Genomic DNA, 18,105 nt, shown 5'->3' with positions numbered 1-18,105 from the left:
AATGTGGACGTGATCCATATTATTGAGAACGGAATTTGACGGTTTGCGAATGCCGGACGTTATTACACGACTAGCAAAAACATTTAAGCACAAAGCTCCTAGAGGCAATTAACACGACTAAGGTCAAAGGTCTGCTACAGAAATATTCATACGGCTTGAAATTGCATGAGTACTTAATAGGTACTTAGTTGTCGTGTAGCCAATTACCTACTTTAGTAAAATAATGAACGAATGACTATTTCATATCCCCTTTTATGGCATGACAAGTCGACGTCGTCACATATCCAACATCTACAACGAATAGCAATTATAAATCGAATGAAATAATAACACCCATCATCATCATCATCATAACTTAAGAGCTTTGCTCTTGTCGGTGGAGTAATCGCCAATCATTCCTTTCTTGTGCCAGTCTTTTAATTTCCTCATACGATGTATCATTTTTTATTTGGCTAAGATAAGTTATTCTAGGTTTCCCTTCTTCTCTTGTCTTTTCAATCCTGCCTTCCAACCCCCGAATAACACCCGGCAGACGAAATTAAACCTTTTTCCCTGAGGTTTTGACATTTCTTACTTTATCTGTAGATATGAAAGCATACGAAAAGCTTAAAAGCAGATAATCTAAATATCGCAGCTTACACATATATCGTCAAGATAAAAATCATTACCATGATCACATTCCTTACCAAGATCTTCAAGCTTATCGTTTTCATTAATCCAACGGCCAAAGCTAAACGATCGGTGGCAGGTTCAATTCAATGTATGTATCGCTCAATCTAGCTGGCTTTAGATATTTTGTAAATGATGTTTTTTGGTTCGACAACAACAATACACGTGTTTTTGAGAATTATCAGATCGGAGCTACGGATCGATTGATTGTTAATGGTGATTCGAAATGGACAATACGTTCGTCCATTAGGATCATTGCTCGTCTGATGGGTTTAAGTTTGGTGAGCTTTGTCAGAGGCATGCTACGTCATTCCACTCTTCTTTAGTGATAGTATCGTAAGGGAGACAAAATTCAAAAAGGGTCTATTTCACATAGCAGTCAGTTTAGTAAATAACTAGCGTATACGCGGCATAAGCCAATTACTAAGGAATAGGAGCACAGTCTGCTCCTAGATCGGCAGACAAAACATTGAATTGAATATTTATCTTAACAGTATTCCTCAGGCAAACTTTAGGCTTAGGAAAACTCAGAATATTACTTGTAGGTATGTAAGTAGAAGGTACCATCACACTCCGCGATTGTTGCGTCATTTAGGCTCCTAGCTAAATTGATTGTACAATAAATAAATAAATATTATAAGACATTCTTACACAGATTAACTAAGTCCCACAGTAAGCTCAAGAAGGCTTGTGTACAATACTAACGCTAAAGAATTTCCAAATTAGCAAGAACCCTAAATGGCATAACAATCCCGTGTGGTGACTGTTCATTACTAAATACCTATATTATAGTATAGCACCAAATGAACCAATCGCTATGCGTTTCTTGCAAACAAATTCCATTGCATAAATGTAGGTATATCTTGTTAAGGTTAAACCTAATTTGGTTTTACGTGAATTTGGCTTATTTCCATAAGAAAGACCCACTTCCTTGCAGCTTGCAGCGACCAGAATTAGATCACTCCTTTTGGAGTATATTTAATGAGTTAAACACCAAAATATTCAGCTTGCATACTTAAAGGTCAGAACGAAATAAGCAGACTAAAAGTTCGGAATTTTAACTTGTTTCTTTGATATGTTACTGCTCGAGAAACAGATACCTATCTATAAATGTGAGATACCTATCGGCCAATAAGCGAAATCAAGATTTTTCTGGATTTGGTTGGATTCTTTTTTTCGTGATCCTGAGAGCATAACTACATACAAAACTGCGTCAGAAGCACAGTTAGGTGTATCTACTTCAAAGACAAAAAACGTAAATGCCTAGAATTCTCGATAAAAGAAGGAGAGATCAGAACTTTTTCAGTCTGAGTAGTTATGACCCTAATACATAAAAATACATGGCTGGTTCATGAGAAAACTTCAAGTCCATATAACCTCAGACCACACATCACAAACAAATGCTACTCAAAATGTAAATTATAGAAATAATTCCAGAAAGTCATCACAATATTGATGTTTCCATTACGAGTTAAAGCAATGCAGGGGGCTGGACGCATTGTACATTGTCATTGGGACGAGAGTTGACGCCTCTCGAGCATAGCTTCGGAATACAATGGTACGGAGTGGGCGAGACGGCCTTTGATCAGGTTTGGGGGATTAATGGGGGCAGGTTTGTAAACGTTTATAGTTGTACAGTCAAGGACATAAATATGGGTACAGTTGACTGTAGTATCTGTTAGAGCAAGATTGCAGCACTTCTAGCACGGCATGTCGTGTTTGGCGCGAACACATATCAAATCGTGCTTGATGTATGAAAGCTGCGTGAGCATTCAAGTTGTGCAGACTTGAGACTGTAAACGAATTTGCTTGGTTAAATACAAACGTAATAATTGACGAATATAACTGTAAGTAAAGTATATAGATTTGTAATTTCGCACGCCATGTACAAGCAGTTTCGACCTGTGGAAACTTGTAATTGGCTCATTGTTTCTATTATAACGAAAAAAAATTTGTCTTTCATACATTTTGGCTGTGGTCCATTTTCTATGGAACGGTAAATTTTTTTTTCGCGATTTCGGGTTTGGTCCCATAGTAAAAGGACCCCGCAGCAAACATAGGGAAAAAGTGGTTTCAGTTAAATCTTACGAAATTTTAGTATGATGTTAATTTGGCTCTCCTGATTATTTTTTTGTATGGGCACAACTTCCTCAGAACTCTCAGAAGTATACTTTCAGAAATAATTAATGTAATTGTTTTATACAAAATATGTGTTTGTTAACCATTTTTACGTAATTCCTCCTCTTTGTCCTATTTTGCATGTCGTTCATAACATAGATAACTGATAACATGCGATGACAATGTGACAGAAATATTATAAAGATCATATTTTATCTTTAATAATTACGTTATTAGGTATAAGCACATGACTTAAAATAAGCAAAATACTTATAGCAGATGATGGCAGCAAGAAGTCCTTGCTTTGTCTGCAATAATCTTATCGCTCCTCGAGGTTTGAGACGTATTCCCAATCGACAACCTACATAAAATAGATGTAGCAATCCGATATAGGGAAACTGTTAATAATATTCCTTCTTCTTCCTCGCGTTGTCCCGGCATTTTGCCACCGCACATGGGAGCCTGGGGTCCGCTTGGCAACTAATCCCAGTAATTGGCGTGGGCACTAGTTTAAATAAATTACAGTCATGCCTTGAAGTTCCTCTGTTAGGAACGCATTGAGACGTGTTACCGAAAAGATGATGTTTTTGTTAAAATACGCTCCCAGACGATTTTTTAAGAGTAAAATTCAAATATAGTAGTAGACAATACGTATCCCATGACATACGAGTACGTTTAGTAAGAAAATATAACATTTCGTGACGACGATGCGTTCACCAAATGCGTTAACCAAATCTACCATGACTGACTGTTATAATTCATCCGGTAGTCTCACCATCGGGAAGAATCAAAAATACACGGGCTTAAACAAGCGTACATGACTAACAGTTGGTGGCTGCACCTTATAACGTCAGTAACTGTCAGTTCGTGTCATAACAATATGTATATCGATTTTAGAGAACATGTCGCGTAAATAGAGAATCATATACTTGATTATTTCTGAAAGTATACTTCTGAGAGAGTTGTGCCCATACAAAAAAATTATCAGGAGAGCCAAATTAACATCATACTAAAATTTCGTGAGATTTAACTGAAACCACTTTTTCCCTATGTTTGCTGCGGGGTCCTTTGCTCAGTATATTCCCAAAACCTCCCATGGCAACGGAAATGCAGTTATTTTTTAGTCACCCTGTATGGGAACCCCGGAATTTCATAACAAAAGTTAAAAGTTTAAAAAATAATAACTCGAAAACTACGAAAAATCGGCTAACATACATGGGGTATATTCTGATAGCCCACGACGTGAGGAATCTAAAAAAAATTTTTGGACGTCAAGGTTTGGACCACCCTGTACTGTATATGTTATTAACTTACTCTAGCTGTAAGTTTTCCTAACAAATAAAACAAAATAAACTAAAATAAATTAAAAAATATTTTTGTCAGGCAAGTTCAAAGTCTTCGAGTCTTCGAATATATTATCACCGTAACGTAAGTACATTGAATTGCCGCTTAGTATGTACTCTCTTAAATAAATCTCTTCAGCTATAACAATTTGTAAGCAAATTTTCGTCATAATTCATGAATCAAGTCGAGTCAAATCAAGAAGCTGGAGCAAATGAAGAAATCTAAAACTTCGACACTGTATAAAAATTAAAAATATATATCTACACTAACTACGTCGACGTCGCGTTTAATAAATTCTTGTACCTCTTAGGCCGGATTTACACTTGTAAGTTTTACTTACGTAAGTAGGGACACAACTATACCACAGAATGAGAGATGAATATCGTTATCTCATTCTAACAAATAGCTTTGTCCCTACTTACGTAAGTAAAACTTACAGGTGTAAAGGCGGCCTTATAATTATTTTACAAGTACTAGCGAGCTTCGCACGGGTTACACAAAACCTTACCAAATTATACACCTAAACCTTCCTCAAGGATCACTCTACGAGGGGCGTTCAATAAAAAGTGAGAATGAGTATGTTATATACAACTTTTATTAACTGTTATTTTATTTTTCGACATAGTCACCTTTTAGCATAATACACTTAGTATATCTTTTTTCTAAACTTAATATTCCATTTCTAAAAAAGGTTTTATCTTGAGTACTTAAAAAATCTTGTACTGCAGCGACTACCGCGTCGTCGTCTTCAAATTTCTTGCCTCTTAGGTATTTCTTCAATCTCGGAAATAGGTAGAAATCACTAGGGGCGAGGTCTGGTGAATACGGAGGATGCTTAAGGATATCGAACCCAGCATCACGTATTGCAGCCATTGCAACGGCGGACTTGTGTGCCGGTGCATTGTCCTGATGGAACAACACAATTTTCGAGAGTTTACCTCGCTGTTTTTCACGGATCTCATTGCGCAATGTTGCTATTTGTTTGGCATATAAAGAGCCGGTAATAGTGGCTCCATGCTCGAGATACTCAATCACTACGACCCCTTTACCATCCCAAAAAACAGAGCCCATGACCTTATCGGCAGATGGGCCCACCTTGAATTTCTTCAGAGTTGGAGATGATGGCCTTTTCCATGTCATAGACTGCAGTTTCGTTTCAGGGTCGTAATGATGGAGCCATGTTTCGTCCATTGTTATAAATCGCGCCAAAAAAAGTTCCCGGTCCTGCTGTATCAGGTCCAAAGCTTCTTGACAAATCTCGACTCTAGTTTGTTTTTGCGTGTCAGTAAGCATTCTGGGTACCCAACGCGCTGATACCTTTTTCATACCCAAGCGTTCATGTAAAATATTATGCACGCTCCCCGTTGAAATCTTTACATTTTCAGCAATAAAACGAACCGTGACACGACGATCCGCCAAAACTAAGTTTTCGACTTTTTTCACAATTTCTTCAGTTACTGCTGTAGTAGGGCGTCCGGAGCGGGGGTCATCCATGGTCGATGTTCTTCCACGTCTAAATTCGGCGCACCAACGTGTAACTGTCGAATACGGAGGAGCATTAGACCTTAAAGTGTCCCGTAAATCTAAATTGACTTGCTCCGTAGAAAAATTTTTCAAACACAAGTATTTAATAACGGCGCGCAGTTCAATTTTCTCCATTTTCGCTAACGTACTCAACAGCATCGCAAAGAAATCGCCGTATTTTTTTTTAAAACAAAAAACAGTTAGTTTTTTTTTTCATGGCAATCAGCTAGGTAGATTAGCTTTACCGGCCAGTATTTACTTTCCTAATATTTAAAGAGTTTGCATCTCATTCTCATTATATATTGAACGCCCCTCGTATTCATAGGTGAACCGCATGAAAATCCATTAGGTAGTTTTTGAGTTTATCGCGAACATACATACACACAAACAGACAGACGCGGCGGGGGACTTTGTTTTATAAGGTGTAGTGATCATTATTTCATTTGCCTCAGGTATATAACAGGGCAAATAACAATAAAGCAACAGCTCACTATATGTAAATGATTCACTATGAAATCCACAACTATAGTAGGTACCCACCACGGCCTAGAGCAGTACTTCATACGCGTTATGGCTCCTCTACACGATGGGCCAGCGCCGGCCACTCCAAGGGACGCATTTATGCGTTAGAGGGAGCAAGTGATATTGCTATCTCATTCTACCGCATGGCTGCGTCCCTTGGAGTGGCCGGCGCTGGCCCATCGTGTAGAGGAGCCCTTAGCAGCATTGATATAGTATAAAGAACTGGATACCCAATCAGCCGCCAAAAATGGCCCCACAAAAGTGATGTCAAAACAGATCATGCATTACTTTTTCGTTTAGTCTTGTTTGAAACGCTCAAATGTGAAGTTGTCAACAATTACGAAATGTGCCGTTAAAATATGTAAAAATAACAATGATAAAACAAGGAAAAAGGATGGAATGTATTTCTTTCGGTTAGTTCTTTGGATAGCATTACATAATTTACGTAATCTGGTGGTAATTTTATGGTTTTGAATAAATTAATTTGTTAGTACCAAAGAAGGGATGTTAAGGAACAAAAATCTAATGAGTCGATGTGAGGTCAATATTTTTTTATATTTTTATATGGAATTCATAAGAAATAATATTATGTTTAAATTCAAGATTTCCAAGAAAACCTATGCGACGTGCAAAGTGGACTGCTATTTAATTATAGCAAGAGATAGGGGTGATGCAGTTTTAAACAAGGCAAAACGGCACTTGTGTGTTCGGCCCATTTCCCTGTTTCCGACATATACACCACCAATAAGGGCTTATATCGACTAACTGTAAATGCTAAACCTGTCGGAACACAGTGACAACCACAGGATTTTTTTTATAAAGTATAGGTAGACTTTATAAAAAAAATCCAATCAGTATCTAAATGTCCCCGTGCACCCGCGCTATGAGTAAATGTAGATCTTAAATACACCGTTATTTAATAAGTAGAATTTATTTCAAGGAAATTAGTATTTAAAGACGTATACTTACGAATTAAAAATTTGATTTGTTTGAATTTGAACCACGAATTAATTTTATTTGAGCTCCCGATTAAATTAAATTTGTTTTATTTATTACTTCAATTGGTTTTCCTGTACAGTAATACATATTAAAGTGTACCAAAGTGACTCCATTCGTTCATTATTCTCGTTTGACGTTGTTTGACGTAAATACGTTACGTTTAGTGCCATCGGACTAAATTTTTTAACAGTGTTGGTACTTATGTTTGCAAATTTGACACTTAATGCTTACGACATTAAGCTCTTTTCTGTACGAAACATTTATCTTGACTCAAAATTTACGTAAGCGTTTTTATCATCAATGCAAATGGTGCGAAACGTCATTGGGATCCACATTTCTTGACGTTTTTGTTCTGCTTTGTGTGTCTATTTCTTTTATATTAAGTCAGTGCTTAGCAGTAAACAACTTACATCTGAGATCACGGGGAAACCCGCAGTTACTTCAGAGAAAATAGCGGGAAATGATCCACTTTTCAGTTTATTTATATTCATGACCCAAGTTCTTTTTTCTCAGTACAAACTTACAACGACAGAAATATCTACTCTGATAGAGCTTTACACAGTGAAGCAGAAGAAATTCACTGAGTGAACTGAACAACCTGTTCTTATAAATCGGTATGTTAAATTCTATATACAATATTAGGACAAAATGGGAGGTTTCTTTATTACCTGCACAGAAATTAATAAATTACATTTAAATGTCACAGGATACAATTTTTTTTCGTGGCGTCAGTCTTAATTGTCTCTAAATCTAAACGTACTCTACTCACCAAACGCCATACATGATTCATGATCTTATATGGCTGCGAGGTGCGAGCTCAGCTCTAACGAATCTCCATATCTATGGTAGTATCCGTTTATCGTTATTATTATTAAAGGCGACCCATCTCAATGTCGGACGATTCGGAGAAGAGTCTTTGTACGCTGCACTTATTCTGACATTTCTGACACCTACGGCGCAATCAAAATATAAACAGTACATTAAGAGCACAAAGGTGGTATGTAGAATTATGTAAAGTTCTGTTTGCGGGAGTGTGAATTTAAATGACCTTTATTTTTGTGGTTGTCCCCTATCCACAGATTATCCTAAGCCCTCTTACGCATACACATATAATGACCAAGGGCAGCTTTATTGTGCACAGTGCGATCGGATATTTAAAACGAAGTTCGGTTTTGCGAGCCATATACGTGCTCATCAGAGAAAAGTGTAAGGGTCGCCGTTGTCGGATACGACATGGAGGACTATACATATAACAGTTTTACTTACCTTACATTTTGCATGGTTGCATTATGCATTACCTAGCTAGGAAAGTCTATAATATATAACCGTTAAATTTAACACAAGGTATGAATAAAGTAGACGCCAAAGTATTTATGCACGGTGATAGGTTTCGGCAGTCGGCTTCTTATTCTTATGATGACAGAGACAACATAATAAAACATTATAAATAGTATAAATACTATCATATTGTCCCTGTCACACGATGTTGTACAATATTTTATAACAGCCAATGGGAAACATTAGTAAAGAATCTGCGGGAACGCCAATACTATGTAAAAATACTGGTTGAAATTGAAATGTTTACTGTGTATCTGATCCGATACCATTCACTAGTTTATTCATAATAATGACAATTCATATTTAACCTATATACGAATACATAAATTACCTAAATTTTTGGCAACTTACGTACAAGGTACAAGCGTGGGGTCAAGTCTCAAACTTAACCACTCTGGACTTTTTATATACCTACATATACAAGTGGCTTGGGACAGAAAGTCTTGAGCGGATTTAGAGGAGGCATATTCCAGAAACGGACAAACTAAATGCTGATATAGATAGATAGACTATAGAGAGATATAGAGAAGTGGTTATAACCCTCCCACCAGTTCTCACATTCGTTACTCCCGGCAGCCCTGGGAACGACGTACATAAGCCCCCATATTACCGTAAATGGGTAACCACAAAAATGGATTCGACACGGGCCCGATTTATATGGGAGAATTAATCATGATGCCTTTTTTAGGTGAGAATATCGCGTAAGAATGTGGCAGGAAATGTGCTTTATTTTTATTACTATAGGAGCATCTTTTGGTGTTCATTTCGTCTTTTTATCTTATAAAAGAAACTTTCGTAATTACGTAGTACCTAAATCAAATTTTCTCCGCCCGTACTTAATTTTACGCTTACATACAATCCAAAAAAAATTAATTCAAGTTTAATACAAAAATGTACCTATGGTAAATTTTATTAATTGACTTACAAAACGAACTAGGTATTTAAAGATACATAATATCTGCTTTTATAAAAAAAAAATGTATGTGCATGTGTACTTCCTAAAATAGTGAAAAAATATAACAGAAATATTATCTTTCTTTACTTTTATTAATCCCAATTCCTAAACCTAAAAAATAAAAACTATACTTGGTCAACCAGATCTTGACAGTAGAAAAAGGCGGCAAATTTGGAAAATGTAGGCGCGAAGGGATATCGTCGTCGTCGTAAAGTTTGAATTTTGCGCCTTTTTTTACTGACAAGATTTGGTTGACCAGCTATACTATAGGAATGCCATAAGAAAACATGAAATTAAAAAAAAACTTGATATTTGGTCAATCTGTGTTATCTGTGTCATCTATAATCATTTATTTTCCATTATCCTTAGCATCCTTTCATTCATACCCCTATGGTTTTATGAGAGTAGGTACTTATTTTACATGTTAAATTGACAAAGACTTATTGTCATGACATCAGGACCATTTAACTCAATTGAAGTAACAATTCGTATGATTTGAATACTACCCAGTCAAACCCGTGATTCAAATTTCAATTATGGTTTATCGAGAGAACAGGCGCCAGATGGATACAATTCAGGATGGACCACTTAACCTGTAGGTCTAGTATTAGAAATGTATTGTGTATTATAATTACTTGCTGCTCACTACACAGTTTGGTTCACAGTTCACCTTGCATTAGTTGCAATGCAATACAAATGTATCTCCAAAAGCTTAAGCTACGGGCAGCAGTGAAAAAACTATAAGACCTAAATATAGCCTCTCCTTATTTTCCTTGACCGTAACAAACAAATGATAAATCTTACAAGGTTGGTATCAGAGTAATCCCTTCAAAAACGGTTTCCATGCTAGCAATATTTTTGTTTACTATCTCCGCGCGCACCCCTCCTAGATAATGGAAACTGTACTGTAGTGACATCTACTGACAAATATGCTAACAGATTTGTAGGATAACAAACACACTTCTTGTCTGGTTACTATAATTATAATTATGCAGCTTGAAACAAATTTTTAGCTAGAATAGATAGAGTTATAGATATCAACATATAAGAAATAAATTAAGGGAAATTAAAAACATAAACACGTCTATAGGACTAATTTCTTCAGTCATGAACAAGTAGGATATTTCAGTGAATTCATTGCATCAATTAATTTAAATACTCAAGTTACTTAATTAATTTACTAATAATATTATTCATAGAAAATGAAGTTTGTTGTTAAGAAAACAAATAGTTAACCAAAACTAGACCAATACAGGATCAGTTTTTTTTTTGTTTAACTGTGATACAAGAATAACTTCTAATTTTCAATAGCGGGTCAAATTTTTAACTGGGCTTATTGGTATTGATAACAGATTAATTTGAAGATGTTATACATTCATTCACGTGCAAGTAAACTCTCTCAAAAGCTAGTAAGTCGGACAAACTAAAAGGATTCTGGTTTTTATACGTATATTTAATTACATTGCTGTTCGGTGTAATTAAACTGGAATAACTTGTATTTTATATACTATGGCAGTAGAAAATTATAAAACTCACCCATTATCAGCCAAATTTCACTTTAAAAACACGGTTGAGCGATACAAAACACAAATAACATCACCACAATCATCACACAGCGGCCATTTTACAATTTATGGGTTGCAAGATTTAAAAACATACTTTTGCTTTTTTTAAAGATTGTTCTCGTTGGAGCCAAACCGGTTTTGTAGTAAATAAAATTTATTTCTACATTTTTAATTTGTAACCAAAATATTCTTATAGAAAAGCTGGAAACCAGTTACTGTCCAATAAATTAACTAATCAATTTCTTTACAAACAAGATATATAACCCATTTTTATATTTAAAATCATTATTGTAAGCGACTAGGTATATACATTTTTAAGACACTATATAAACCTTTTACATTTATTTTGTAACACGCATTATTTTTCCTTATTTCCTATTCTCTTATATTATTTTGATGTAAAATTCATTTAGAATGTTTTCATGTAATACATGTTTTATGGTGTTTTAGAGCTTCTAAGCAAAGAGAACCAACCAACCAATGGTATTGCCAACGTAAATTCTATTTTTCTTTTCTTGTCAAGAGCTGTCAAAAAGGTTGGACATTTGTGTGTTTTTAAAAGATTTCTTAAAATCTATATTAATCCGGCGATAATTACTATAAAATTGATGCAGTAAATAGTGCATTACAGTGCCGTGTATGTGTAATTTATAATTTCTTTAATATTTCAGCTTCAAGATGGTGCAGCGGCTAACGTTCAGACGACGTCTGTCGTACAATACCAAATCAAACCAGAGGAGGATGTGAGTTTTTCTACTTGTTTTATTACAGAAATACCCTAACAGACAGTCACAGGTAACGTAATTACATGATAATTTACAAATACCTGTCTTACAAATATATAGTTTACCTTTGACATAACCTCTTAAGTCGGTAACTGGAATTGGTCCTAAGACTCCTAAGAGGCAGATATTTCAAAGACGCTTAACATGTGTCCTAGTACTGTTTAACTTCTGTTTATAAACCTTTTAAATAAAAGACTTAACATTATGTTTAGATTACAGCTAATCTCTAGCAAAATATTCTGAAATCTACACTTCACACAATGTTTTTCTCATGTTTATCAATCATTTAGGTTAGGTACTGCATTTAGTACTTTCTAATATGAATGGAAACATATTCGTTTAATGTGAGTTGTCTGCTTTGGGCATTAATTTGTAAATAAGATACTTTGTAAATAGAAGTCAATTTCAAACATATTATTCTTAGTATTTTATTATAAACTTATATATCTTGTGTATTCTCTTGGTCAGACTTCCAAATTTTACATTTTGTATACCAAAGCCACTGAAGTATCACCTACACAGACAGTAGTTACTAAGTGATGTTTGTGTCGGTAGAATATTTGCAAGTTATCCTCCAGGAACAGAAAGTTGAATTCTAACACAGCTATAAAATATATTAATATATAAAATATATATTATAGCAAGTCATCTTATGATATATTTTACATACTAGTTGACCGAGTCCACGCACACAGTTATAACATACATTTTGGTATATTTCCTTCCTTTTCTGAAGTGACTTTGTATCCAATATACTTATCTCTAGTAAAGAAACGAGTTTTATAATGGCAAAAGGCAAAAATATATATTTTAGTCTCTTTGTAGTGTGTGGTTCTGGTTGGTGCTTAGCTATAATAGTCGTAAGTAGTAGTAGTAGTAAACTCCTCTTTTGTACAAGACATATTAAAAATAACAAAAAAATAGTAAGAAGTACAAAGGTGAACTTATCCCTTTGAGGGATCTCTTCCAGTTAACCTTTGAGTAGATATCTTAGAGTATATTAATAAATATTATAGCTACATCTGTGATAGGCTTAAATCATCTGAACAGCTACAATGTGATCTGATTATTAGAGACAAGATATTTTTCTCCATATACTCTACAAAATATGGCTCAATACTCAATACTCAATATTTTATTGCAATTTCACAAAGTAATTGTACAGGTGGTAAACTTATAAGCTAGGCCTTTGTGAACCCTGAAAACGTAATGGGACACAGGAATATTTTTTGTTACTTTTGATTAAGTTCTGGGGTCTGTTTCACCATGCTGCCAATTGACATCTGACAGTGACATTTTCATGTTCAGCTTATATCCCATCCATATTGGTCAAGACGAATGACTTGTAAAGCCCGACCAGAAATATATGATCATTGTCAAGAGGGTGCTGTTATTCCCTTGTATGTGGTGACAGTTCAGTTTCTATGAAAAATTTAGTTTCATTGAAATTCCGCAATAGGTCGCGTGATCATATATTACTGGTTAGGCTTTAATCAAACTCAACAGTTTACTAGTAGATCTTACCAATGTTAGAATAGAATAGGATTCTTTATTGCGAATGGTACATATCATATAGTTGTTACAGTAAAAGGTTGTGAGAACACATGGCACCCTGTTAAGGCATATCTTACATCTAGGTACGAGTAGTCAATGAACATTAGAACTACCTATTCCTAATTTTAAATTTAATTCAAACATTACTGACCTTTCTCTGATCAGCTATTCTGAAGTCCATGAATTTCCGACATGATCATTTTCCGATACCACTATTCCTCTCTTTCCGATGCAAAAGCTATTGATGACTTGATACTTTATACCACACTCGTAAATTCCAGAGTGCGCACCCCCGGCGGCCGCCTAGTCTACCAATACGTCAAGAAGCCCAAGAAGATCCCGAGATGTGGCAACTGCAAGAGCAAGCTCCGAGGCATCCAGCCGGCGCGTCCCGCTGAGCGCTCTCGCCTCTGCTACCGCAAGAAGACCGTCAAGCGCGCGTACGGTGGTGTCCTATGCCACAAGTGCGTCAAGCAGCGCATCGTCCGCGCCTTCCTCATTGAAGAGCAGAAGCTGGTGAAGGTGTACAAAGCGCAACAGGCCAACCCCAGGATCAGCAAGAAGGCCGCGAAATGAGCTTAGGGTATAAATAAAAGTTAAAAATCTGATGCGAGTTTTATTGAACAATCATAATCCTTCCTTTAAGCTAGTCCAGGAAAAAGGAATACAATTGTGAGATCATTATGACCGCCTTATAGTTTGCTATGCCTTGGATGGTGCTAGACTATCCTTATTCCTTAGTAACATATTACTAGATATGGCGTCTGGCAGCTTTCATCAGTGTGGTGAGGGGGCCTGTCTCGAAAGTTCCATGTTTGCGGGAGAGAGCAGCAGATTACGAATGTTCGAGGTTTCACTCTGGGCATATTTTTACACCAATGAACATTTGCCAGACTACCGGAGTATTATAATGTTATCCACGATACTACTACTCGTTCTACTTGCACAACTATCCTATCCTGGCTCTTCACATCCCCAACGTGCGCAATAACCCTTCCGTTCCGGCTCCCGGCTAAAATGCCGTGCTGGTAAAAGAAGTACACATTTAGAGCCATAACAGACTACCGTGCCGCACCCATAAGTGAAAGCGAGAAAGAAATTTCTGTTTCTCGCTCTCACTTATGGGTCGCGGTGCGGTAGTCTGTTACGGAATTTGACGTTATGCTGTCTACATTGTCTGTGATTTACATTTTATAATCTGTGGTTCACTAAATTTATCGTACATCGTGTAGATAATTATTGTGAAATTATTTATTTTTATCCTAAATCTTTATTAAATTCCTATAGAAACATCTGTGATATTGTTAATAAATAAGTTAAACAAAATGTCGAATCCCTGGAAAAAAGTTTCAGCGCCCGTGGCGGCAGAAAACTTATCGGACATAATGTCTGAACAATATGCAAAAGGACTGCAGGTCCAAGAAGAAATAAAGTTCGCGGAGTTGATATCTGATCAGCAAGTGTGTCCATCGTCATCCGATGACATTCCTCCGGAGATTCTGCAGCAGTTACAGGAAGCAAACTTAACAGAATACTGCGATTCGGATGCTATTATTGCAAAAGTGTTGCAATGTCAGTTCGACAAAGAATACGATGACGAAATCAAGAGAGTCGAGAAGAAGCGCAACGGAGATGCCAAAGTTTCCGTGTCATATGATAACTACCGCAATGTACCCGAAAATCTCGTGTACGACACAGATTCGGAAGATGAAGATGTGGAAGTCGCAGCCAAGAAAGATTGGGATCGGTTCGAGACGAACGAGAAGGAATACGCGAGTCTGCCAAAGAGGGGGTATATTATCAAGGATGGAGAGATGGTGACCAAGCACGACAGCGTTATCAACGGACGTAGGAACGCGTGCCGCATCATGGCGTTCCCACCCGAGGTGTGCACGGGCGACGGCGCTGGGTTCGACATGAAACTGCCAAACTCTGTGTTCAACCATTTGAAGGAACAAACTAGACACCACCAGTCACGTAGACATAAGATGTTGGACAGAAAAGAGAGCCAAGCTACTGCTGAAATGGGTCTTGATGAAGCTACTCGCCTGATTCTCTTCAAGCTCATCAACAACGGAATGTTGGAGGATATTAATGGTATAATCTCAACCGGGAAGGAATCGGTAGTACTCCACGCTAACAGCGATCCTTCATTCCCAGACATGATCCTGCCTAAAGAATGTGCCATCAAAGTGTTCAAAACTACTTTGAATGAGTTCAAAACTCGCGATAAATATATTAAAGCCGATTATCGCTTCAAAGACCGCTTTTCTAAGCAAAACCCAAGGAAAATCGTTCATATGTGGGCCGAGAAAGAGATGCATAATATGATGAGGATGCAGAAGATCGGATTGAACTGCCCTGACATGATTTGTCTGAAGAAACATATCCTAGTTATGTCCTTCATTGGCAGGGATAATAAGCCTGCACCGAAGCTGCGGGACGCAATCTTAAGCCCTGAGAAATGGGAGAGTGTGTACAAGGAGGTTGTGGAAGGTGTTCACAAACTGTACAAGGAGGGACACATGATCCACGCGGACCTGTCGGAGTACAACATCCTGTGGTGGGAGAACAAGTGCTGGTTCATTGACGTGTCGCAGTCCGTGCAGCCGGACCATCCTAATGGACTTGAGTTCTTGCTCAGGGATTGCCGTAACATCAGCAATGTAAGAAAACATTTTACATACTCATTGTACTTTTACACAAAAATTCCATAATTCTTACATCTCACACCCAAAAGTTATTTTGGCTTATTGCACAACATGACTTTATAAAGTCTTATCTACATTCAAAACAAACGTTCTTATCTATTAACTAAAGATTATCTTATGGACCCAATTTGTGCAAAACGGTCTCATTACACATTTACTTACACACATTGATTAATGACACTGATATCATTCTGTATAAATTATCCTTTGGAGTCTTTTTTATTGAAATATTATCATGCTTTTTTGCTTTGTTTTCATAAAAGCTTGTTAAATTTCAGTTCTTCGAGAAAAAGGGGGTGCCAGACGTAAAGACAGCTGAAGAACTCTTCAAGTCCATCACAGGTTTTGAAGAAGTGGATGTCAACCTGCTGGAAGGAGTCCACACCACTTACAACTCACTCTCATCCCGCTTTGAAATAGCTCCAGACGACAACAGGAATGTGAGCTATCCGTTTGAGTACTGCTGGAATAAGAGCAGCGAAGCAAAACAAAAGAGTGACTCGGACATTGATTCTGATGATGATGAGTTTGAGGAAATGTGGACACAGTCGCAGAAGGTGAAGGCTGTTGATACCGCTTCCAACTTTGGTAATACGGTAAACCTGTCTGAACCAACTACATCTATAGTTGATAAAGAAACCAACTTTGGTAATGTCATTGATGTATCATCAGTCGGGGATATAGGTAGTACCGAGAAGGAGAAAAAGTCTTAAAAAATTTTGTGTAGAATCCATGGTATACTGAATTTATAGAGTTAGGGCACAGTATAATAAAGAGTACTTAGGGTGCAGTTGCTTATTGAAAGCATAGCTACCTGTGGGTTACTTGGTGTTTGTATGAGATACTCTTTGTATGTTACACAATAAAACTGCCACCTTGTATTGCTGACTTTGACTATTACTGTTTAATTTTCGACACCTATTCCTCAGTTATAAAAAAGCTTCTCAGAGTTTAGAGGTCACCTGATGGGGGATGTAAAACAATAAGTCATAGTTTATTTCTTTGGATGCATTTCCAGGTTGTTTATTTTTAGTGAAGATATCGAAGCTTCAATTAATCGCTATTCCGTTCCGCTGTGTAGAGAGTATCGATAAACATGATTTACAGTACATATGGGGCTACTTTTCCGCACTAGTGCGTAAAATAGCACTTTTCGTGCGTATGTCGAAACTTTAAAGTGCCATATGTACTGTAAAACGTTGTTCGATACACGTGCGAATAGGTAATTCGCAACTCGTGTCGATTTAAAACACTCCCTTCGGTCGTGTTTTAATTTATCGCCACTCGTTTCGAATTTCCTCTTTTTCGCACTTGTATCGAAAATAACTATTACATGATACAAAACGAAAAGTCCACATCCCTAAAAACGTGCAATAAACTCACACATTTTAACGCACACATACACAGCTTGCCCACCACCAAAATGGCTACGTTTTGAGTATAAAATTTTGTTATGAGAACCACAGAACAAGTAGAATGGCGATGCGAGCAGATGCTAGTACTCGCCCGCGCTGACCGAAAAACGTAAACATGCCTTGCGCCACAATAACGTTCAGATTAAGAAGCCAGACATCAAATCTGTCTAAAGGAGGCGTATCCATTCACCAGGCACACAAGTTTTTACACCCGTTGCGCGAGAAATGTGGAGAGGAACGAGCGGCGACACCGGTTCCGATACTAACTGCGCGCGATAGCCGTTCTAACCTCTTTAATATGTTCTGTGATGAGAACCGACAACGTTGGGGCCTTGGAAAATAGGTACCGCAATGTAGAGTTCAATGACGTCAGTGGTCATGGGGCAAAGGGCTCTACAGACGTACAGCGAGGCGAAGGCGACCAGTAAGCCGAAGTTGCGGAGCCGAGTGTAGTGAGCGGGCGAGGAGCCGAGGACTGCCCTCCCTCCGCACCTCCGTTTTTGGAATTGCTCCCTAGGGGTAGGACAGACAAGATCACGTGGAGAGTGGGTGCTCTGATTCGGTTTTAAGTGTCCATGACATTTTGGGTACCTTGAGATTCTGGTG

The 18,105-nt window shown here is 37.2% G+C and overlaps 3 protein-coding genes across 3 annotated transcripts in view; 2 read left to right on the top strand and 1 right to left on the bottom strand.

Annotated features, from left to right (window-relative positions):
• LOC134654194 (bone morphogenetic protein receptor type-1B) overlaps positions 1-11,139 on the bottom strand; it is a 118,046-nt gene extending 106,907 nt beyond the window's left edge. The window contains exon 1 of the mRNA XM_063509651.1: positions 11,006-11,139. Within this exon, the coding sequence (XP_063365721.1) occupies positions 11,006-11,009 (4 nt within the window). The 5' untranslated portion in view covers positions 11,010-11,139. The remainder of the gene's footprint in view (positions 1-11,005) is intronic.
• A 349-nt stretch (positions 11,140-11,488) lies between these two features.
• LOC134654224 (large ribosomal subunit protein eL34-like) lies at positions 11,489-13,978 on the top strand. Its single transcript, XM_063509694.1, has 3 exons — positions 11,489-11,570; positions 11,706-11,777; positions 13,655-13,978. Exons 2-3 carry the CDS (start codon positions 11,713-11,715, stop codon positions 13,947-13,949), a joined length of 360 nt encoding a protein of 119 aa, XP_063365764.1. The 5' UTR covers positions 11,489-11,570; positions 11,706-11,712; the 3' UTR covers positions 13,950-13,978.
• A 579-nt stretch (positions 13,979-14,557) lies between these two features.
• Positions 14,558-16,835, top strand: LOC134654182 (serine/threonine-protein kinase RIO3). Its single transcript, XM_063509628.1, has 2 exons — positions 14,558-16,039; positions 16,363-16,835. Exons 1-2 carry the CDS (start codon positions 14,699-14,701, stop codon positions 16,795-16,797), a joined length of 1,776 nt encoding a protein of 591 aa, XP_063365698.1. The 5' UTR covers positions 14,558-14,698; the 3' UTR covers positions 16,798-16,835.
• Positions 16,836-18,105: the final 1,270 nt, after the last annotated feature.

This window comes from Cydia amplana, chromosome 14, assembly GCF_948474715.1.
Source record: "Cydia amplana chromosome 14, ilCydAmpl1.1, whole genome shotgun sequence".
In the NCBI taxonomy this organism is placed as follows: domain Eukaryota; kingdom Metazoa; phylum Arthropoda; class Insecta; order Lepidoptera; family Tortricidae; genus Cydia; species Cydia amplana.
Note: the sequence above shows the minus strand (reverse complement) of the source record. Positions and strands in the feature narration are given on the sequence as shown.